Consider the following 24,766-nt stretch of genomic DNA (forward strand, 5'->3'; position numbering starts at 1 on the left):
GGTTCCACTCGGCCGGGAGGGAAATGGAAGGGAAAAACCGGGAGCAAAAATTGCGGGACAAGATCTTTCCACCTGTTGTAGTCATTAGACTCTTTTCCGCGAACTGAGGTTTTATTCTGGTTAACCATATCCAGACAGGGCCGCGAAGGCCAGTGAGGAACTAAACGCTGGTTATTCATTTTGGAAAGAAAGGATATTTTGGGGTGTGGGAGGGATACAAGATGTCGGTTGATTTTTTTTCTTAATTTATACACCTGTTGAATTTGTATATCAGCATTTCCAGTAGATGATGGGTCCCCCACTCTCCCGTGGACTCTATAAAAGCTGTAGTACGGAATTTGTTAAAAAAAAACCCGCGAATCGCTCGAAAACCTGTCTCGTTTGATTTGCTCTGTGACACAGAGCTGTACACAGCCCAATTACCTGGCTTTTCATTAATTGCTCTGAGGAAGGAGAAGCCCTCGGACACGTTATACTCACTCGCCACTGTCTGTGGCTTCACCCCAAGTTATTGACACCATCAAAACACGGTCCGCGCGTTTCCAGCGACTTTTTGCATTGCTCCCCACGAACCGCAAACCCACTCCCGAGTGCCGCGTCTCCTGCTGCCCCCGCCCGCTCCGGCGTCCCGCTGGCCAGCGAGGCACCGGCAGCCGCACAGCCGCACCTCGGAGCAGGGCAGGCAGCGGGCAGGGCAAGACCCCGGCGGGCGGAGGCCTGACCCGCAGCCTGGGGTTGGCCCCATCCTGCCGCACCGCTCGGCTGCGAGGAGCGGGGCTGGGCGCGGGTTTGTACGGCGGGAAAATCCCCCGACCTCGAAGGAAAGGCAAGAGGGAGAGCGAATGCAGGCGGGCTGGGGGCCGAGCCCCGGGTCGCGCTTAGCCTTAGCCCCGCCGCTGCCGCCTTAGAGACAGGGAGCGGTGCCCCCCTCCCCGCGGAAGCACTTGCGGGATCGGCCCTGGGGGTATTTTCCGTCCTCCGGGGCGAGGAGAGGGGTCCGTCCCGCAGAAAAAGCGCTCACTCGCACGGCGGCGTTACTCCCGAGAGCACACGCACGCCTGGAGACGTCCCCGCGTGTTCCCCACTGTACGGAGCTGACTTCGCGCACCGGACCGCGGGCCAGCGCGCAGCGCTGCGCCGGGCAGCGCGGAGAGGCGCCGCCCCCGGCGCGGGGCTCAGCCGGGTCCTACCCCCTCCTCCGCGCCCCCACTCCTCCCCTCCGCCCGGCAGATGGTTTGCTCCGCGGACACCCGATATATAGCGCTGTCAAGGGGCGCATCCCCCCTCCGCGCCCCCCCCGCCCCGGCACGGACTCTCCGCGGCGGGGCCGCCCCGCGCTGGGCCGACTCGCCGGCGCGCCTCGGCCGTCCGCCCCCTCCTGCCTGCCTCGCTGCCCGCCTCCCTGCCTCCCTCCCGGGGCGATGTCCACGGGCTCCGGGAGCGAGGCGGAGGAGCTGCCCGAGATGGACCTGCGGGCGCTGCAGCTGGACTACCCGCCGCCGCCGGCCAAGCGCCAGCCCCGCGGCGAGCTCTACCCCTCGGGGGACAACTCCTCGGCGGCGGAGGAGGAGGAGGAGGAGGAGGAGGAAGAGGAGGAGGAGGAGGAGGACGGCGAGGGCAGCTGCGCGGCGGGGCCGGCGGGCAGCGGCTGCAAGAGGAAGCGGGCGCGGGGCGGCGGCCCCGGGGCCAAGAAGGCGGCGTCGGGGCCGCGGGGGCCGGCGCCCGAGGGGAAGCAGTCCCAGCGCAACGCGGCCAACGCGCGGGAGCGGGCGCGGATGCGGGTGCTGAGCAAGGCGTTCTCCCGGCTGAAGACGAGCCTGCCCTGGGTGCCGCCCGACACCAAGCTCTCCAAGCTGGACACGCTGCGCCTGGCGTCCAGCTACATCGCCCACCTCCGGCAGCTCCTGCAGGAGGACCGCTACGAGAACGGCTACGTCCACCCCGTCAACCTGGTACGGCGGGGGGGCGCGGGGGGTGGGGAGGGGGCGCGGAGGCGGGCGGCCGGGCGCGGCCCCGGCGCCGTCGGGATGCGCGGCGAGGGCCAACCGCGGGGGTCACGGAGGAACCCCCGGACCACTGCCCGGGGTAGCCCCGCCGGCCTGGCCCCCCGCGGGCAAGGCTGGCAGCGCTCAAGCCGTACCCGCCGTCGAAGAAGCCGCGGGGTGGCCTCGAGTGCGTCGTAAACCGCCAGTAACCCTCGCCCGGGGGCGACCCGAGAGCCGGGTTTGGCCTACGGTGATGGCGGGCGTGCCCGTTCTGGGGAGTCGGAGTAAGGAACCCTAAAGAAATAAATTCCTCGGGCATTAGGCAAGCTTAATGTCCGAAAAAGGAGTAACTCGCTCTGCGGGCTGACTTGGAGCACAAGCAAGGCGTCGTTAGTTCATCGGTACAAAACTAAATCTGATGCGTGCCACAGCGGTAACAAGGTTGCTTATATAGTGCAGAGTGGTTGTTTTTGAATAGTTTATATGCTTTAAAATGATGCAAGCAAGAGAAGTGTTGCATTTTTACTGAGAACAATTTGCTGCTGACCGTTGCAGCCCTATTGCAGAGCATTTAATTATAATGAAAAACGTAATGAAAATATTTGTTAGAGGAACTCGGCGCTCTCTGTGCTTCCCACAGGGACTAAAACATGATGACGTGTTTGCAACTGAACCAGAGTTAGACATCTATCAGTAATAAAGCTCCAGTTTCATACCAGGATAAACTTTCTTTTTAATATGAAATACCTTTTTTGCTTACAGACTTGGCCGTTTGTGGTTTCAGGAAGACCTGACTCTGACACCAAAGAAGTTTCTACTGCCAGCAGATTATGTGGAACTACCGCATAGTCAAAGTAAATTGTTTGGTTTTTTTTTTCGTTGTTGATCTTTTTTATTATGGGCTGGATATTTTCAAGAGCTGTGATTTATGGGCTCAAGACTAGAAGATGGGGATAAACCCCCATCTCTAACAGTGTTAAACCTGTGTCCCCTGTCATTCTTTTCCCTTAGCGTTCTGAGGGAAGTTTATTTAAAGCAGTAGAGAAGGGAGGCGGTGGAAATTAGAGGTTTTATGAACTGACTGCAGCAGCTGAAGCCTGAGATTTGGAAAGGCCCTTCTTTGGCTTCATCATTCTTACCACTGCCTGAGGACCTGTTGTTCTGAGGCTTTTAAACTAATGGAAGAGGAATATAATGATATAGAATTAACAGCATGGACCAAAATACAACTCTACAAACTAACCCCAAACAGTGTTATTTGTATTCTAAAGCAAAGCAGTATTTTAGAGTAGCTTTGAAACTCAGATAGATTTATAATATATTTTGATGGCTTTTGTATTCATGGATCTGGTTTACTGCAACTATGCAATAAGTATAGTCATACCTTCTTTTGTCCTTTTAACCAGAGTTTTCTTAAAAACGTGTAAGTGGCTACATTCTGCATTTAGGTTACCGTCCATTGGAATTAAACAAATTCCTTTGGTTATGTCTTGAAGTGCCACATGTAAGAATGTGGGACTGTCCCTAGAAATACGGCAGAGTTTCCGTGCCTTAATCTGGAAGGGACTTCTGCTTTCCGTAAGGCCAGGGTGCATGTGTTGTAAAGAATGAGTTTGTATGATGCTGCAAAGTAACAAGAATTCACAATGTTTTAAACATTTTTCCTGTACTGTCATGCTTATCTTTGAAAAGTTTACCCTCAAATGAGTTCTAGTGACATTTCTTCACTGATTCAAATGCTGTAATAAAAGAGCATGCCATCAAATGAGTTGCAAATGTAAATAACTCTATTTTTTTATAAATGACATTAAAAGCTTGGTTACAATGACTTACTGGTACTGTGATAGTGTGTGGCTGCATCAATATAGGAACGTCTTTGTAATGCATGCTTTTGTAAACACAGTTATCTTCCTCATCTCTTGAGAGCAGATACATCTCCAGCAACAGAGTCAGATAAGAACACTTTCACCCCAAACAATTCATGTGAGGTACAGTACTATATCAATCAGCAGGGAAAACCACATTTTAACAACTTATAGAATTCACTGTCATAATCTTTTCTGTGAATCAGGAAAAAAAATAAATGTAGATTAAGAAATGGATGTCAGTAATTTGTTCTGCTTCATAGCATGAAAGATAGTGTAATAGCTCCTTTTGCTGTTCTTTGTCATTTTACTTTTCCATCTGTAGTCTGTTTTGCTTTTATTTGTATTTGTGCAGTGGGAAAATCAGCCAAGTTTTCCTAGTTGGGAGCAGACTTTTCCTGTTTTAAGATTAAAACTCCTGAGATAAGATTTTCTTTTTCTCAAAATATTTTATTAGCGGTTAACTCACGATAAGGGAGAAGACTGAATTGCTTTAGAGAAGAAAAAGCCTCCTCTTCTTCATTTAAGCAGCCAGGGAGAAGAAACATTTGCTTAACAAGAGCCAGTTTAACCTGGTTTCTTGTCTGGTCATCCTACATCGTGGATTTGTGTTTTGAAATTCTGCACAGAAGCCCAAGACTGACTACTGGTAGTGTCTTTCAAGTAGATGAACTGCAGAAAATTGTTTTTCTTCTTGTGAAGTGTAAAATAGTCTGGAGCCACTGCAAAATAAAATGAGGGCTCAGTTCAGGATCTGCTGCAATTGCTGCTTTCAGTGATTTGAGGGCAAGCTGTACAGAGATCATAATCTAATTTATCTTCCAGTTTTATCCAGAGAAAGGCTGTGAAGGAAGGGGCTATCCTAAATTGTAGTTATGTAACTGAGGTGGGACTCCAACTGACCACCTCTAGGAAGCTTTTTTGTAAAGAAAAGAATATAAACAGTAAATCAAAAAGGAAGGACCTTTAGGAAGGCATAAGGTATAAGAAAACTCAACCAATGTTTATCTGAACCCTAGAGAAAAGATTATTCAGCAATTTAACTAAGGTGCCACTTGAGATAATCTCAGTTGTGATACTTAGCTGGTTTTGGCCTCGATCCCAGCTGTAATTGGTTAACGACTCCAGGAGATCAGAAAAACAAGAAAAGCATGGAGAACTTTAAACAGTATAGAAAGGTCCATGCGAAACGATGGAAAAAATGTTCAGGGTAAATTCCCAAATATGAAGTGGTTATATTAAGTAAATACAGTAGGTCAAAATTGGGGGTGAGGAGTGTGACGTGAAGAAAAACATAGTATTGCTTCCACCCGTGCACCATACTACATGCTCTCAAATACCCTTTTTTCCCTTGTGGCTACGTAATATATAAAAATACTTTCTTCATAAAATAATGAATGCATTTACTGTATTTGTTACTGTAACAGACACATCCATATGATGATGGTGCCCCAACAGACTATCACTGGTTTTAGAATAGAAGTACACAATGGCCACAGGTGACATTTCAGGTCAAAATCTGGAGAGAAAATTACAGCTTTTAGATAGCGAATGTTGTATAAGACTCAATTCTTTGTTTTAAATACCTCTATACAGAGATACAGGTATTAGCGTATACTTATTTTTCTTAATATGGCAATTAGGTATGTTTGGATTTCTCTAACAAGGATCTGATATTTAAAATCATTCATTTTAATCCTTGGGTTCATAAATATCATTTTTAAAAAGTAAATTAATCTTTCTTCTTCTCTCTCAGCAAGAGGCATTATGTGATTAGGAAAAAGTTCAGACAATTGAACAGGCTCCTTGTGGGTTTGTCTTGAGACGAAGGCTGCTGTCTTGCCAAGGAAGTGCCAGGTAGGTCATGTATTCTGGCATCCCTCACCTATAAAGACACACCAAAAATACATGCACGCAGTTCTGAATTCTGTTTTTAAATTCGCAAACAGATGAAATTCAGATCAGTCCTTTATATGAATGAGGTGACCAAAACATTCTAAAATGCTATTTTTGAGCATTAACAGATTCCATAGGAAGATAATGTGTTTTGGTCCTTTTTTTTAATGGAGTTTTGCCAACCTGATAGAGTAAATTGATTTCGTTTTTGAAGTCTGAGTGTTTTGTTTGACTGGGTATGAGTTACAGAGCTGAGTGAAGGGGAGACTTAAAATTAAAAACTACCTTACATTTCTACAGTCCACAAGCACGGAAGGTAAGAAATACATACATTTTTATTACAATTGGCAAGTATACGCTTGATGATTATTTTGTTACATTAGTGACACCTTTGTTCCTTGGCACAAGGTACAAGGTGAACCCATCTTGATCCCATAAAGGTATACAAATCTTGCTACAGGTGTTTTACAAATAAAATGCCAAATCATCTGCAATCCATATTCAGCTGAGACCTGCTTCATATGAAATTTTGAAGGCCGAATACCTGCATTGACTTTCCTGGCAGGCAGTCCATATATAAAGAGGAACATTTGTCTCCCAAAAATATTTTTATGACTTAAGACTTATATAAAGGTTGTGTAGAACTTTGTTTTGTCTCTATTTTATGTGGGACTCTGACAGAGCAGATCATTAGCCAGGAAGCTCACGTGTCCATCACAAAACCATTCCATTCCAATACATGTGTTTGCTTACACAAGGAAAATACATTTCTCATGTTGGAAATGTTAACAATTCTGATCTGAGCAAAAGAAACATAATTCGCATATAAGAAATACCTAAGCCATACCTTCCCATTTAGTGACTTTATACATGTACTATTTAAAGAGCTCCCAGATATGCTATGGATTCGGAATAAAAATTCAAGTTTCTCAGCTAAGTAAAGGTGACTACGTAAGAAGTACAGTTGCCATAGGGGTCTCCCAGGTGAAAGAGGGAGTTGAAATTAATTTTAAGGTCTCAGTAACTATCCAAAAGTTACTCTGTCTCTCTTCATTGACTCTAGAAGGACCCTAAGGTGACCAGCTGTGTGATTCAGTTAAATATATAATGTTTTATTTAACTGTCTAATGTTGGGAGGGATAAGGCCAGGTTTAAATGACCGAATTTATATGAGCCAAGTAAAATAAAAAGAAGGAAGAAGTGGGGTTTAGAGCTATCCACCAATACAAGCTTACAGTAACCTTGTATTATAAGCAAATAATAATTACATTATTTGAATGAAACAGCACAGAAAGCTGTCCATTCTACTGGAGAATAGTCGCCTCTCCACAAGTAGCTAATTCTATATAATAGTGAATTTGCATTTGATATGGCAGTGCAGATTCTTACCAAGGCTAATGGCAATTATACCTAAGAATTAGGTTCGCTCCCTGGGCAGTGTCTATCACACTCCACTCCAGCTGAAAGGTGTTTACACAGGTACTTTCTGCAGTGCACAGAGGATGGAGGCTGAGCTGCCTTCCAAACCCTAAATACCTAAATCGGTATTTTTAATATATTCTGACAAGAGTGCATTGGGATCAGTTGCTACATCATGCAGAGACTTGTGTTCCCACAGTGCAGGCTGGTTAGGATTCAGGTGCTAAGAAGAAACAGGTCTCAGTCTCTTACTTGTCTCTGAAAAATTTGTAAATGCAAATTAGTAAAAAATTACTAAAAAGTGCCTTATTTGGAATGCAGCACATAAGAACCTCACTAGAGGTAAAATTCCTAGAAAAGTTAAGACAGCTGAAAAGATTCATATAGGATCTATCCAACAAGACAGGTAAAACTGAGAAAGCCTTGTAGCTGATGTAGGGCTGCAGAATCACTCCTGTAATGTTGGGATGTGGTGGGTTGACCCTGGCTGGACGCCAGGTGCCCACCAAAGCTGCTCTATCAATCCCCTCCTCAGTTGGACAGGGGAGAGAAAATATAACGAAAGGCTTGTGGGTTGAGATAAGGACGGGGAGATCACTCGACAATTACTGTCATGGGCAAAACAGACTCGACTTGGGGAAATTAGTTTAATTTATTGCCAATCAAATCAGAGCAGGGTAATGAGAAATAAACCCAAATCTTAAAAAACACCTTCCCCCCACTCCTCCCTTCTTCCCGGGCTTAACTTTACTCCCGAATTCTCTACCTCCTCCCCTCAAAGCAGCGCAGGGGGATGGGGAATGGGGAATGGGGGTTGTGGTCAGTTCATCACACGTTGTCTCTGCCGCTCCTTCCTCCTCAGGGGGAGGACCCCTCACACTCTTCCTCTGCTCCAGCGTGGGGACCCTCCCACGGGAGACAGTCCTTCATGAACTTCTCCAACGTGAGTCCTTCCCACGGGCTGCAGTTCTTCACAAACTGCTCCAGCGTGGGTCCCTTCCATGGGGTGCAGTCCTTCAGGAACAGACTGCTCCAGCGTGGGTCCCCCACAGGGTCGCAAGTCCTGCCAGCAAACCTGCGCCAGCCTGGGCTCCTCTCTCCACGGGGCCACAGGTCCTGCCAGGAGCCTGCTCCAGCACAGGCTTCCCACAGGGTCACAGCCTCCTTCAGGTATCCACCTGCTCTGGCGTGGGGTCCTCCATGGGCTGCAGGTGGATATCTGCTCCACCGTTAACCTCCATGGGCTGCAGGGGGACAGCCTGCCTCACCATGGTCTTCACCACGGGCTGCAGGGGAATCTCTGCTCCGGCGCCTGGAGCACCTCCTCCCCCTCCTTCTTCACTGACCTTGGTGTCTGCAGGGTTGTTTCTCTCACGTATTCTCACTCCTCTCTTTGGCTGCAGTTGCGCAGGTTTTTTTTCCCCCCCTTCTTAAACATGTTATCACAGAGGCCCTAGCGCTGTCGCTGATGGGCTCGGCCTTGGCCAGCGGCGGGTCTGTCTTGGAGCCGGCTGGCATTGACTCTAACAGCCATACGCGAAGCTTCTAGCATTTTCTCACAGAAGGCACCCCTGTATCCCCCCTGCTACCAAAACGTTGCCATGCAAACAAAATACATGGGGTGCTGGCAGTCTGATAGGCTCTGGGACTAGCAACAGCTCTGGGACTAGCAACAGAAGAACTATAATTAACCTTGATGATGTGATTGGAATTTAGCAAGCAAAGGAAATCACCCAATCTGCTCATGCTGGTGAAATTGTTAAAAAGAATTCAAATTTCCAGTGTTAAAAAGAATTCAAAATGTGACAAGAAAAGTGCACTATGACAACAAAGCAGGCAGAGCTGTGAGTCAGAATACATACACAGACACAACCCCAACCCAAGCAAACAGACTGCTCAGCATCTGGTACAAAAAGTCACAAGAATAGCAAAGGATGGCATCACTTCATAAGAGTTTACAAAGGCCCGTGTAGTGAGTACAGCGTGCATGAAGGGGATGGACAACAGCAGCTTTAGCTTATAGGTATCTTCATAGGAACAAGAATAATATAAATGGACGGTAAGCCCGAAAACAAATGGATCGCTTTTTAATTCCAAGTTGCTGTGATTATTATCATTAGCAACATCATTAGCACTGTAAATCCCATAGTCAGTAAAAGATAAGAAGTGAATGTAGGCATGAATGTTCATAGAAAAGGAGTTTGTAACAGCACAAGGAACTATTGTATTCCTCGAATATAAGCAGTATGGAGTTTAAATTAGTTCATGTCCTAGTATCATCAAGAGGGCATGTCATTTAGAGGAAAAGGGGACAAAACTGAGTCAGAAGTCTTTTGCAACAAGATGAAAGATTCCAACAGTCCTGTGATTCATTTCTTCAGGGAAGTTCCTCTTGCCCTGTGAAGATGGCTGAAGAGGAGTGCAGTAGGTCAATGTTCTGGGAAGCCTCAAGAAAGCAGATGAACTGCCAGAAGAGATACAGTCTGTGGTCACTATGGGGAAAACCAAAACAAACCCAATGTCACTCATTTCTCCTGTAGAAGTGTCTCATCCCACCCTCAAAATAAACATATGTGCTTGAAATGTTTTCCACTATCTAGAAGGGAGATCTTGGAAAGATGGTTAATGTCAAATCTTTTTACCTGCACTCTGGCACACATATGGTCTGGACCTGTAGGCATCCCTTTTGGGGACATACTGAATACATGTACTAACGTCATCTGCTCCAGGCAGATCTGTGGTCCCCACTCCGAGTGGTAGAGAGCGCTCTAATCTCTTTTAGATCAGACTGGTTGTGTCTATTCTGGAAACCACTTTTCATCCTCCTCCTCTGGGTCCCAGTGGGACATCAATAACCTTCAAAGGGAGCAAGATAATGAGAGATACATTGCTATTTACTAGGAAGGTGATTTGAAGTCCTGAGGAAACCTATTATATTCCTGAGTGTGGCATTTTCATGCTACATATGGGTATGCCTGAGATTTGCAAGGCCTGTTAGGATAGCTCTGTAGAACTGTGGAGGTTAAACAAGGTCATCCCTCTGTATGCAGGAAGATCTCTGGGGCTACCCAACCCCAGAATCACAGTTAGGTTTCAACACAGGAAGAACACACATCACATCCATTTGGGTTGTGCCTAATTCTTGCCATGTTTCCTAGGAAATAGAGCAAAACTTGTGGTATTTGGGGAAGGACTGAGTAGATGACATTTTGACATGGGAAAAACAGGGAAAGAAAACAAAGAGAAAATTGAACAATCAAAAATTGTTTGACCAAAAATCAAATCCAGGGCCCCTGGATTAAAACTAAACTACCATACTGGTGAAGTTCTGTGCATAAGAATAACTGGAGACAGAAGATAACAGACCAAAATGTACAGGTAGACCATACTAAGGAATAACGCCTCAAGAGTAAATTTGCCCCCATCCATTAAAAATGACAGTGTCAGCTAATACATGGAGATATATGTAATACAATTTAGCTGTCTGTAAAGATATTCGGATTACAACTTTAAAGTTTAATGGCATGACAGTGATGTTCATGAAACACGAACTGAAAACTCTCTTGAAAGAAGGGCCTGAGGTGTCATATATTGGCTAAGGCATAACTGTGTGTCATACATACGCTTTGAAGATTATTTCTCAAGCCATTAATCATAACAAAACACTCGTAACCTCAGGACCTGCTACCAATCTACCTCATAGTCACCCGGTTTTAGGTGTTTGCGCATCCTATGATACAGCCCAGAACCATTCCTTTATCTCAGGGAACAACAATTTCAGATTTATTTTCCACTGTATATAATTCCCCCCGAACTTGTGATGCAAATTATGTCATAAGCACCTTTGTTCATCAGGCTTCACAAATAAGAAGAAAAAATTCCCCCTTCTAGACTAGATATAGCCCTGATGTGGATGGAAGAGCAGATAAACCCACGTAAGTGGGTTTTTGCCCTCCCTCACTGTAAGTAAAAACACACCAGTTTGCTCTGTAAACTGTACATACCGTATCAGCTGGAGATATCCTTAGTTTGTAAGAGACAAGTAGTTACTATAAATTAACACCACTGGTATTGCCAAAATTATCATCACTTTGACCACCACTTCAAGTTTTGGATCAGACGCCAAGGACTTGACTGACACTTGAAAGTCTGCACTCCCACACTCCCTGTGCAAAGGGACAGCAGCTAGACTCATTTGGGGTTGAAACACAGTATTCACATACTCATTTTATGATTTGTACCTTAGCCTACACTAAACCTGCCCCGTGGTGATGGCACAAGTGAAAAAAAATCGTGTCAGGGAGCATTCCTGGGCGCTGCAGCTTCAGTGTCTATGCTGTCACATTGTTGGAGAGGTCCCTGCATGGTTTGTGGTTTTGGTATGGGCCACGTGCCATTCTCCCAAACAATGCCAAGACATAGTTTGTGAGTCAGCAATGGATAGGGATCATTCACAATATACAGTTTACATGAAGTCATCTTATTCTGGAGCTGAGAGTGCACAGGCATAAGCAGTACGGGCACGAGCTACTCCAGGACACTTGGCCTCAAAGCCAGAGGACAGTCTTGGTAGCAAAGAACAGTCCTTCACACTATTTAGTAGTTTGGACATAAGCTCTGTGTATCAATGGAAGTCTCTAGTTCACAGAACCTCTTGTGTTTTATAATTGTTTTAGATTAGTCTGTAAGCTCTTCTAGGCAGAGACCACGCTTCCCTTCATTTTTACATATCTAGCACAAAAAAGCTTTACATCTGATTAGGATGATAACTAACACCAGAAGCAAAATGAATGAAAATCCTGACATTAATCTGAAGATCCTACTGTTGAAGCTGAATAGGTAAGTGATTTAAGGTTTTATGTCCAGCCGCCTTGTAATATATATCTCAGCAAGCAAGAGAGTGGCAAGTCTAGCCGTGGATTGAAAGAAGGCAGATCAGCTTTTCTGAGTGCAATTTAACACTAAAATGTCATTGTACGTGAGGCATCAAAGCAACACAACAACCACAATTTCCTGTTTCAGGTTTTCAGTGTCTGTCTTAAGTAATAAATATAAAATAAAAACTATTTTTTCACTTCTCAGATATGCCTTTACACTGCCATTACTGTAAAGCCAAGAAAGTTTTTCTTTTTTTTCTTCAACATTTAAAAATTAATAAACAAGTTACGAGTTACAGAGGTTTCCTGAAAGCAGGTGCTTTGGATACCTACAGACCCAGAAAGCCACAGTGCCCAAACTTTTGCAATCCCACAAAAGACCCTCCCGTGTGCCTCTGATCTTGAATGATCGTGTGGGCTTGGGGGACAGGGGGAGAGCCCCGGGTGGCCTCCAGCACCTCTGACTGGCACAAGCGTTCCCTCTCCACCACCCAGACACATGCCTGTCCTCTGCCGGCTCTGCCGTCACGCCGCCTCTTCCGAGGCGACTCCTGGCGAAGAACTGGCCCCTGGCTGGGAGAGATGAGCAAGAGGTAGCAATTTAGGTGGGAGAAAACCAGCTTCACAGAGGCTGAAGATGCCTCCATAAGGCCTAGGGTGGGTCTGGCCTCCTACAGGTAGAAGAAAGATTTGGAAGGATCTCGGGGCGGGATGAACGTACACACCTCTTCAGGCAAAATGTTAAATGCACCTACAGAAAGTACTAGTGGAAGATTATCTAGCTACTACGCATGCTTGTTCACTCACTTCTAAGCATTACTTTATTTAGTAAGTATCACCATAAAATACCAGGAAGCCCCTGCACGGAGTGGGCACCCCTCTTCAAGGCATTCAGCAGCACCTGTCGCCTTTTAAAGTTTTTCTGAGTGCCCCTCTCACCTCTCGAGGCCCCGCCGTGCTGGGCAGCGGCTTTCCGCCGCGGCTGCCCGCTCCTGCACCGAGCCCTGCGGCGGCCCCCGGCTCCCGCCGCCCCGCTGCCTCCCAAGACGTGACAGAACCGGCTCTCCGGGCCCTTGCTGCCCCCTTCCTCCTCCTGCGCGAACTCCACCCGCCACCAGGAAAGCGGCGGAGCAGTGTCCCGCCCGTTAAGGCAGCGGAGGAAAAGGCGGAATTCGTTGGCGGGGAGAAGGGGGAGGGAGAGTAATGGCCGCCGAGGGCGGCCCCGCCTCACGCCTCAGGGCAGCAGCCCAGCAGGCGGGGCGCGGGCGCCACCCGGTGGCCGCCGCGCCGAGGTGCACGGCCGGTAGCGGCCGGAGCGGCGTTAGGAACGGCTTGAGGACCCATCGGTAGCGGCGCTGCCTCCTTCTGTCAGCGACTGGTTTAAATTCAGCCTGCGGGCGGCGAGGCCTGAGGGGCAGCGCGGGGAGCCTCCCGCTGAGGGGTCTGCGTCCGCACCGCCTGCCCACAGGTTCAGTGGTTCCTCGCACTGCCTGAATTCGGGGTCCCGATGCACCCCAAACGTCCCGATTCCCTGCCAACGGGGAGGCGTTCGCATTGCTTCGTGTAGCGTGGCACAAACTGTGCCAGCGGGTAACACCTCTCTGGTGTGTCAGGTTATGGCTTTACACAGAACAAAATAAAAGTATTAAAAGAAGATGGGAGGGGAAAGAGCCTCCCAGGCCGCAGGGTCCAGCCTGGGCCTATGGGCCTGTCCAGCTGCCTGGGAGCCGCCGTGGTGGGTACAAAGCCCACGCCACACCCCACCAGAGCTCGTCCCTGGCCGGTTTATAGCTGTAGGATGATCCTTGCCTGATCAGGTGTTGTGTCTCCCCTGGCAGGGCTGGGGACATCTTGTGGTGGAAAACCCTGGGGACATGGCGCTGGGGCTGACCCTGGGCTCTGCCACCTGCCCATGGTGTATTTTTTCAGCACAGGCTCCCCCAAGGCATTCGTTGTCTATTTACATTGCCCCTTTTATTTGGTAAGTAATGAAAGCTTATAATCTAGAATTAAAGGGTCAGTATGAAAAAAGACAGCTATATCTTGCAGTTGGAATGAGAGATGGGGGCTGTTCTCGTTTCCTGAGGTATGTAATACTGATCTTTTAATTTCTCTGTGCCGTACTTGCCTGATGGCATTCAGGTATGTCTTGGGCTTCAAAGGCCATTCAGACCTTCTAGGAGAAAATAAAAACAACAAGTAAAAGCAATGGCAATATCTTGTTACTATGGCTGTCTTTCGATAATTAGAAATTATCAAATATCTAATTATCAAAAGCGAGTCATAGTAGAACAATCTGTGCGGATGTTTTCATAGACTGAATGGCCCTTTTAGTTCTCCTCTCTCTCCTTTTTTGCCTTAGATAAGAGAGAAAGAGGTTTTTCTGTGGCTCCAGTACATCAAGAAGCCTGCTTGAATCAACCCCTTTGCATAACTTTCTGAACTTTTTAATGGAATAAACACAGTGTTACACATTCATTGCTAAATACTAGTTTTGTACCCAAATAAAGTATTGAGGAGGAAGAGTGAAGCTGACTTGATTTCAGATGATCACAACATCCAGTGAGGGATAATTTCTCAAAGTCGGCTCTGAAAAGGGTCGGGGCCAGGACAACTGCTGTGACATGGCAGTAGTAATTCAGGGAACATGCATGGGGTGATAGGGATAGGAGTCAAACATAGTCTGGCACTGTACAGCGCGGCTGTTTTCAGCTCTATGCCTAGGTGATAGGAGTAAAGCCTCATCCATTCCTGCAGACCTGAAGTTGGCAACTTTCCAGCAATGGCCAGTGTAGCAGATGCACAAGACACTTCATATTTCTTCCCGTTATTGCCTTAAGCACAGGAATGAAAGAAATAAGTCCCATTGCTACTTGTCCTGTCTGACAGCTGCTCGTCCTTGCACAGGAATGAGAGAGGCAAAACTTTTCCCTATTACAACTTATCCTATCTTACATCTGCTCATCCCAGGTAGCGTTTTCAGTCTTACCCCTCCAAACGCATTACATGCGATACAGTCTGAATGTAGAGGAGGGGACATACTACTTCTTCAGCCAGAAGATCTGTGTCAGATCAATAAAAAATATAGAAGTGTTTTCTTCCTGCTGTATCCAGAGACTGATTCAACAGAGATATAGTGACTGCAGCTAGCAAAATCTGCTGGTATCAGATCAGTACCAGCCTGTAGGAAGAGTGGAAATGGCACTACAAGGATACCTAGAATGAATGTGTCTCTGTGTTCTTTCTTATTAAGCAACCATCCCAGAAATTGGAGATGTCTCTTTGCACCTTCACCTTTTCAGTTGAAGTCTGAGCTGATAAGCTAAAATCTATCTTGACTGGAAAAAGTAGTAATGAAATACTGACTTGGATGAAAATTTGCTGTCAAAAATCCTTTTGTCAACAGTGGGATAGGATTTGTTCTAAGAATTTAGCACATTCAGATTTTATCTCTTTCCGCTCTTCTAGTTTATGTTAGGAGTAGTGACCCAGCATGAAAACTTTTACTGGTGTGAAAAAAAGTAATTTTAATGCACGAGAAACAAATTTGTTCAGCTCCTGAGGAAAAGCACTTCTACCTTCTTAGCCTTTAGTTCTTCAAGGTTTAAACAACCAAGCATCTTTAAGGAGGGCCCACTTCATCACTCATCTTGCCCTGATAGCACATCGCTTGAAGTCAATCCCTGCCCTGTTAGGAATGTGTCCCTGATGCTGGAGAGCAATTTCCTGGACAAAAGAAACCCTGTAAACCACTTCTACAGGTTGACCGTATGGAGCAAATAATGTTCCTTGCACTGTGGGAGAACAGATAAAATACAGATGAGAGGTGATGACTGGCTCTCTGATTTGTTTTGTTTTTCCTTATGATCTTCTGACACTAGTTCCCCAAGCATGAAGTGGAAAGACTGTGACAGCGTCATTAACAAACTCCTTTCATCTTGCCTTGGAGGCTAGCTTTTTCCTTGTTGAAACCAGTCCTCCAAAAAGGGGAAATCTGTCCAGGCAGAGTTGCAGATTTTATCTATAGACAATAGGTTTGGACTAAAGATCTTGACTGTCTTAGATTGCAACAGCCCTTACAGAGCTGGTAGCAAGACCCTTTAGGCAAGCCTACTTCATATGGTCTATGAAAGACTCAGAGGTGAAAGGCTGGGTTGTCCTGACTGGAAGGTGAATGTACAAAGCCCTATTCTCTCATCTATCTCATTAGCTCTTGTTAGCCTTGGTCCACTGATAACTAAGGGTGTCTGAGAAAATGTGGAATCATTGTTTTCTTTCATTTTATTACATGGACTCTTGGAGATAGAAAAAGGATACCAGTCTTCATCCTGGGAAAGGACAGTTTATATTACTTCCAAATCAATGTATCGCCGCAGAGTCCCGTGTCTCTGACACACAGTTCCTCCCAGTTCCAGTCTCTCCATCTCTGTTCTATGTTACCATTTACAATGGACCCCAGGGTAAAAGCACATTTTATTCCAAAATAAATTATTATAATTCAGGACTACATGTCAGCTAAACACAGCAGCAATTGTTTACATATGTCGGTGTTTAAGTTTGCCTGAAGCAATCATTCTGCCACTGTAATAAGTCCTGCTGTGGGATTAAATGCTCATTTGAATCTTTATTCTTTTCGGGTTTAATCCAAGAAAGCAAGAAAAGGCCGAGAAAGTTTTCAGTATGATATTCAAGGTATTGTGGACTCTCAGCTGAGTTCTTCAAGAGTAGAACATCCTAAAACTGTGGCTGCTGAAAGTGGCTTCGACCCAGTAGATTCTCAGAATATAAACCTGTTCCTGTGCATAACCAAAGTCATGAAACAGTAACAGGAAATGATTACAGAATATTTCAGAAGCCCTTTGTGCTTCAAATCATGTATTTCCCATTCAAATCAGTAAGAATTAAAAAAAAAAAAATCTTGTCACTGAAATTTTTATGCTTCTGTGAAAAAAACTGTCACTTTAAACAGCAAATTGTAATTTTACAATGTGGTTTGTCAGTTTCCAGTAAAGTAACATCAAGCAATATATTCATTTTTAAAACTATAGGGAGTATGCACACCTCCTAATTTTAGGCATATAGTTTAGATAAGAGCTAAGATCATTTGCAGAGAAACTGAAGCCCACTGATTTGCCCTCCAGACAGACCTCCTTTTCATGACCTACTGTATAGGAGGAGCCTAGTTTCCTTCCTAAGTTAAGAATACAATTTGTATGCCTTTAGTTAAATAATATGGCATTCTTTTTCTCTTGGTGTCTCATTGTTTAAGCTAGAAGAGGCTGCCCCCTTTGCTCCTTGGGCACTTGCCATATTTTACTCAACAGTGCTGCTGCTGCTGGCCCTCAAAAATGGCCTTAAAAAAGCAGTGGAATTGGCTTCATTTATATACAGAGTGGTGAACTTGCATAAAAGCATGACTTTTTGAAAGGACAGGTTTCAACAAGCAATAGCCACCTCATACCCTCAGATTTAATAAGGAAGTCTAAGTCATTGGTACTAATGTAAATTATTTTGCTGAGATACTGTAGGTATGCAATTTGAGTTCAGTTACACTGCACCTTTCCTATTTATGCTTAGCAAGCATAACCTGCATATATCTTTTTATGCCTTGCAGGTCAGAAGCAGTGATACTGCCAAGCTGCAACACCTCCAAAACTTGGTAGCACAAAGGGATCTCACTGTGATGGTGGACAATACCGTGTGCCTGCTGTCTGAGAGGTGGGCGTCCAAGAACCATAGTGGAGGTGTAAGATCCAGCTTCCCTCTGCCTTGCTGGGGCAATGGGAGGAAGGGATGTGTTAACGAGCTTCTCCTTAGAGTCAGGGGGTGACACTCAGTGAAATTGCCTATCAGCAAATCCAAGTAGCTGATATGCCAGGCATATGGATCTGCATGAGCACGGGTAGACAAATGTGTTCAAATCAAACCATGCTAGAGCCATAATGTACTTGCATGACCTTTTTAAGCGTAACAGTAACATTTTTTCACATTCATTTGTACCTAGAGCAATCCTTTATGTCCAGCAGTTCACTATTTATGTCAAAGGGCACTTAATGTGAAGGCATTTTTCTGAGGAGACCAAATTTGTTATCATGAAAAATACCTTTCAAGAGGATGCCTTTAGGCTGTGTGGGAAAAATGGTACAACCAGCATGTGAACATGTGAAATTTAACTGGAGGTTGAAGTAAATTTGCCCAAACAATCATTTGGTTCTTATTTCATGAAGTCTGGAAGCATTCAAGCAAAGAAAGGGAGTAGAATGTAGTCTTTTAAGGGGCTAGTTCTGAACACTCTGATGCTCATATTTTGTCATTTTATAAAACCTGAGGTAAAAAGAGCTGGTTTTTGCTCAGTTAGACTAAACCATGCAACTCACACAAGCCGCACTTCATGGCTTGATGTAATGTTGTTCTGCCTGAATTCATGCCAGTAAGAGTTTTACACCACAGCACACCACAACATGCTTTATTTGTGACACTTATTCAGGAGCACTTATTTTAGAGTTTTAAAATACTGGCTGATACTAAATTTCATTACCATCTCTCATTCAGGAGAGAAAAAAAAATTGAGTAAGAATATATTCAAAACCTCCAAAATAATTTTAAACAGCTTTTTCCTAATCAAAGCAACATATGTTCAAAATAAGTACTTAAAATGCTGGGGCTAGAAATGAATAGTGTCTGCATATATCACCAAAATATACTGAATCCCATTGTACAATGTTCTGTTTTAATACACTGCACTGAATTGCCAGTCTGTACCAGTACAGTTTTCATCCTTCCTTTTTATCTGGCCCATATGTTTGGTAAGGGCAGCAACGGAGTGAGAAAACAATTAATTTCATTTTGGGATGGGAGAAAAATTGCTTTAAAAAACAGCCTCTCAATGCTTCAGAATCCAAAGTACTTTACTTAAAAATAGACACAAGTAATGAAACTTTTCTGATATCCCAATCACTTGTTTATGTGAAATCCTTCTCAAAATTATTCTCTAAATTTACACAATGTTATGTTTGTAATTATATCATATATTAATATATAAAATATAATAATATAATAAGGTATTTTATCTTCTTTTTTCAAATAAGGCATATGTACAAACATTTTACCCCTCTATTTGACATATATGAATGAACATTTTAGAAATATATTACACATAAGTAAAAAAAAGATAAAGGTAGTTAAAGTATTCAGCTGCACAGAGGTTGGCATCTGGGGAATTTGGCTTTTCAAGTGGTCAAAGACATAAAAAATTCCTTTGTTTGCACATTCCAGGTCTTAATCTATAGTAAGACAACTAGGTTTATTTCCCTGTGGCTTCCATCCTCGTACAAAGCAACTTTAAGAACAAAAGAATCTATGAGTTGGAGAAATTTAAAAGCTAAGTGTTTTTTTGTTGTGCTTGTAATACTATTCTGATACCCAAGCCTTCTCTTTATTTGATGAATTACAGTTATGACAATTTAGGATTCTCAGAACACCTGCTAGCGTACATCAAAATCCACCTCCAGGGAGGAGGAAGCAGTTTTATCCATATTGTCTTTGCTAGAAATTTAAATGACCTTTAATTGTGATAGTGGCTTCGGAGAGCAGAAAGACTGCCAGATTCTTGTAGTCCGTAGAGAAGTTAAGATGGAAATTATTTGTTGTTATAGCTGGAGTGAAAAGCTGTTGCAGCCAGCCACCTGTGCCTTTTGTATCAGTTTTGGTTGTTTCTAAGCTTAAACCATTGTTTTTTCTATACACTCTGACATGTCACAATATTTCTGCTTGTAGTTTCTATTTTTTACTTCTGCTAGCTTAAGAAACTTCTGAATATTTTTCTTTACCTCTGGAATCATCTTCTTTCCCTTTAGAATTAGTTTAAGCTCAGGGAGGAGGAAAATCTCAAAGGGAAAAGCAATTTCACTCTCCAAACTCATGGGTAAATACTGTCTATCCAGTCTGTAGTTAGACTGGGTCTGGGTTTTCTTGCCATTTCTTTCACCTTTAAACAGTTTACACTGAAAAAAGGCACACTGGCATCTCTCACCTGACTGCATAGATCGTAAGCTCTTGCCTACTTCCATTTCCACAGAGATTAGTCTGACTAAAGCCTGTCTTCCAGAGAGGAATTGGTCCCCATCTGACTACAGCAAGAGATGACAAATCCACCACTACCTTTTGCAGGTATTGTTGCAGTAATTGTTGCAGCAGCTACTAAAAATATGTGCATTATGCCAAGTCATCCAGCCCTGACTTTTGGGTTTACCTTTTTCAACAGACCTTGATTTTTTTTTTTTTTTTTTTTGCTAGCAATTCTTCTCCTTCACCTACCACTATATGCTTTCCAGGAACTTTGTAGGAGGGAAAAATAGGCTGAAAGGAGGGAAACAGATGTTGAAGGTATGTTTTTATTTTTTACTGCTCCCAGGGTGTACGGAAAAAGTACCTAAGTCCTCCTCTTGTCCTTTCCCAGCTATTTTACTAATCCTCAGCCCACATACCCTCAGGCACTGATCCCCAGAGCCCCCTGTGATCTGCCAGGAATAACAGACACAAATTTGATGCTGATCCATCTTCCACCTCTTTCTCCTGCTCTCCTCAGTGATATAAATCCAGTCTTTCTCATACAATGCAGGAGAAGCTGCACCAGTGACCAGTTGCCCTCATGGTCATCAAATCTTCATTCTGATTGGATTTAGGGAGATAATTAATGCCTGTTTGGGCAGGGAAGAAGACATCTATATAGGAGACCACCTCTAAGCTGCAAGTGAATACAAGTAATCTGTGCCTCAGTAATTTCTTCCTAGACAGCCATCTAGCAAATGCCCTCACATACTACTGTTTGTTTCTTTTAGCAGAAAAGTGTTATGCCCAATTTTTGACTGTGTAGACATGGGAAAATAGGGTTAGTTTTCCCTTCTAAGTAGTGAGCACACAGTATGAATTTGCATCAACATGTTGTGGTGTCTGAAATCTTTTTTTTTAGCAGTGTGTCAAGCAAATTTATTTCCTTCCTTCCTTCCTTCCTTCCTTCCTTCCTTCCTTCCTTCCTTCCTTCCTTCCTTCCTTCCTTCCTTCCTTCCTTCCTTCCTTCCTTCCTTCCTTCCTTCCTTCCTTCCTTCTTTCTTTTTTTCATTTTCTTTTTCCTTTGCCTTTTTTTTTTCTCTTTTTTTGATGTTCTGTAAGTGTGAATATCCTTGCTGTAATGCTGAGCTATTCTGTGGAAGAAGCCAAGTGTGTTTTTGTTCTGCATGTTTATATGTTGAGGCTCTTAAATCACTGTTCATATTTTCTGGTTTTGCTATAATTGCTGTAGAAGTCAACACTACCAATTTGAAACAGATTTCGGCCTCTGTTGGTTTCTGATTGGTGCTCTTTGAAACAGAAAGAAGTATGTATTTCTATACTACTTCTACAAGAGTGGCATGTATATAAGTGATACTAATTAATGAGAGGACTGCATACCCCTTAGTGCTCTACCAAATCTGTGCCTTTCATTCCCTCTGTGCTGTTACAAACTAAAACCTCTCAGTATCTGTGGCCACACTGAAAAACACTTAACATGAGTATTGTTGAAGCTTGGGGGGAAATAAAACTGTCCCTGGATTTTTAGATATGAAGAATGATACACTATAAAATAATCAAAATGGATTGACTCCAAATACCCAGATGTAAGGTAAATAGGGGGGAAAAAAAGTCTACAGCAAATCCTTTTTCCATATAGGCTTTATCTGTACCATGTAGACGATGTCTTGACGAAGGGCTGAGTTGTATAAAATGAAGTTGGAGATAGACCATCTCACTCTTCAGGAAACTTTCCTTTCCATTTCTGCCATTCTTTTCTAAGGGACATTGTGCTCGGTAGTAAACTGCCCTAGGCCTTGTGCATGAAGCTCAGTTAACTCGCCTAATTCCTAGTCTGTTTAGCAGAGCTGTAAACAAACTCAAAATACAGACTTGAAACTACACAAGAACAAACAGCGTGATAATATACCAAACTGATAGCCCAGTGTTAATGCCTGTCTTCATAAGGTGTCTGTGGTCCTGTGAGTAGAGCATAGGGGTAAACAGGATAGCGATGGAGTTATTTTGTTCCCAGTGAATTAGAATCAACTCATTATCTTGAATAAAACCCAACACTTTAAAGTTATCATAAATACAGAGAATAAGAAGGTATGGAAGCCATTTTTTTAAGATATGACACAAAGAAAGAGAGGAGACAGAGCTCCTCTGTTTAAAAGATTTGTGTTGCAAAATGAAACTATCAGAACAAAAATCCATACTGGTAATCAAAATTAAAGATATATGTGAAAGGCAAAATTCATCTTAAAAGTAGCATGTGAATTGCTGTAAAAATTGATGATGGTAGGATCTGCAGGATTTGTTCCCATCTATCACTAATCCAAAGCATTGCAAAGAATTGAAAAACCTATTTTAAGATGGTAGACATAGAGTGACTTATTTAAACTTCTTGCTTTCACTTAAATTACATACCAACATGTAAGCAATGAGACTTTTCTCTGTTTTCCCCTCTAACCACAGCCTATGTGTAAAACCAGGTAGCAGAAATTTTAGCCCACATCTCTATAAATTGAGTAACGACTATTCACCATGCAGTTTTTGGCAAGTAGAGACAGGGCAACTGTTCAAGAAAAACAAGAAATTTCCTGCTGTATATGAACTGCTCATAAACACTTGAGCCCTGGCACTTTTTACTCAAACCCTGCGGGTCTCAGATGCCTAGTATTAATAGACACTGCTAATTACAAGCAGTGTGGTTAAAGCAAATGCTTAGCCATACAGAACATTAATTGACACTGTTGTTGGGGAAAATGAAGGGCTGTGTGTGGGGGGAACTGTTTTCCCAGTGAGAAGGCCCAAGTCACTGCAGTTTTTGCCGTTTTATTCATATTTTCCCAAAGTAGGTCTAGATGATTTAGACTGCATTCTCTGCCTTAGAAGACCAAGGAGGGAACTGTGATTCCACAGATCATTTCTGGCTCCCCTGGTTCAAGGTGGGAGGTAGTCCACTGATGACCTATTACCACCAAGTTTCCACAGCCATGCTGGCCAGGACTTTAGGCGTGTGAAGTCAAGGTTCAGTTCACTGCCTATGCTGTAGCTCTGCTACTCTACCTACCTGCGTCTCGTATGAATACCTTCTGCCCCTGTGCCCCAGTCAGATGTGCTGGGCATCACAGCAAAAAAAACCCACAACCAAACAGGACCTCCCATTCTTGTCTGAGGCATTCAGAGGATTTGTGCTAGTTCAGTCTTTTATACATCTCATATTTCTGGCCTTCGTTCAGTAGCACAAAGCCTGTCTTTGGTATAGGAGATTTATTAGCTTGTTCTGGCTGCTTCTTACCTAAGGAGCTGCCATTTTAACTTTTGACAACACTTAAAATCCCATTCAGTCAATCCACCAGCTTTTAGGATGAAATTAAGGATGATAGGAGCACCTTGGGTCAATAGCCAGGAGACTAATGAAAATGAGTTAACCAAAGAGGAGATATAAGATATAGTGGTCATAATACATCTTATAGTTACACAGAGGAAAGGCTGTTAGATGTGATCCCTAAGAATTCACCTTTTCCAACGTAAAGCTAGTCAAGAGCTAGAGAAATTATCAATAGTAACAGAAAACTGTTAGTATACCCTGTTTGTTCAGTATCTCCAACTGGGTGGGAAGAATTTTACCTTTATGACAAAATTTAAAGAATAGAGAGACTAAGTCTAGGAAATCACAATAGAAATGAACATCTTATGTGACCTAAGAAAGAAAAAAGTTAATTTTACTTCATCTCTCAGGAAGAATTAAAAAGGTTAATGACCAAACAGCTTTACTGTTTTTTTCCCTGATTGGCTATTGTGCAACAAGTAAAAACAAACTGTTGCAGAAGAAAGGGGCAAATCCCTCAATTCATGGAGTGTCCTGTTACTTTGCACAGCACATAAGGGGTTAGGATTCAGCAGGTTTCGAACAGGAGTCATGGCTGACTGTGGGATTGTATGGAGGGAGTAGAGCAAGGCTGAAGGAAGGACAGCTGAAGTAGTTAAAGTTTAGATCTTCCAGTGTCCCTCTAAAGTGGAAACACATAGGACTGTGGGGCATATTTTAGCCTCTGTATTTAAGGTAGGAAGGCTTTGCAGATAAACTGTGCAGTCTGCAAGGAGGGAACTGTGTGTTGCCTGGTGAACCTGCAGAGATGAAATGCCTGAAATGAAGTATTTTCTAAAAATGTCATGAATATATTAATTACTAACAGGATCAGCTTTACATAATAACACTATAGCCTCATTTGATTAGTTCTGGTGTGAGAATGGACATTTTATACCTCCCCTCCTCCTGTACAGAGCACAGCAGCCTCTGCTGTATTTTTAAGTCTGAAACACTACCTTCAGGTGCAGATCTCCCTCTGTACAAGAGAGGGCAGCCTAGTCCTTGTAATAGTGCCTCCGGAGCTCCAGACATCTGGAAAATCTGTTACCTTATTTGTTACGCTTGACTGCAAAAATTACTGCATAAATTGAAAATTAATCTTTGTTCTTCATTTTATGGGGGACGGGAGACTACTCTGAGACTTCTTATGTTTGAAGGAAAGTTACAAAATAAAATCCTTTGTTTTATTCATGGGAAATTTCTGTTAATGCAATACAAATATGTGGGTTTCTTCAGTGATAAATTACTTTACAACTTGTAGTGTGAAAGCCGAGCTGAATCAGAGCACTATGTCTG

The 24,766-nt window shown here is 43.8% G+C and overlaps 1 protein-coding gene across 1 annotated transcript; it reads left to right on the top strand.

Moving 5' to 3' along the window:
• The first annotated feature begins 1,421 nt into the window (after positions 1-1,421).
• MSC (musculin) lies at positions 1,422-3,821 on the top strand. Its single transcript, XM_076332191.1, has 2 exons — positions 1,422-1,952; positions 2,748-3,821. The coding sequence occupies exons 1-2, from the start codon at positions 1,422-1,424 to the stop codon at positions 2,832-2,834; spliced, it is 618 nt and encodes a 205-aa protein (XP_076188306.1). The 3' UTR covers positions 2,835-3,821.
• Positions 3,822-24,766: the final 20,945 nt, after the last annotated feature.

Source organism: Aptenodytes patagonicus, chromosome 2 (assembly GCF_965638725.1).
Source record: "Aptenodytes patagonicus chromosome 2, bAptPat1.pri.cur, whole genome shotgun sequence".
Lineage (NCBI taxonomy): Eukaryota > Metazoa > Chordata > Aves > Sphenisciformes > Spheniscidae > Aptenodytes > Aptenodytes patagonicus.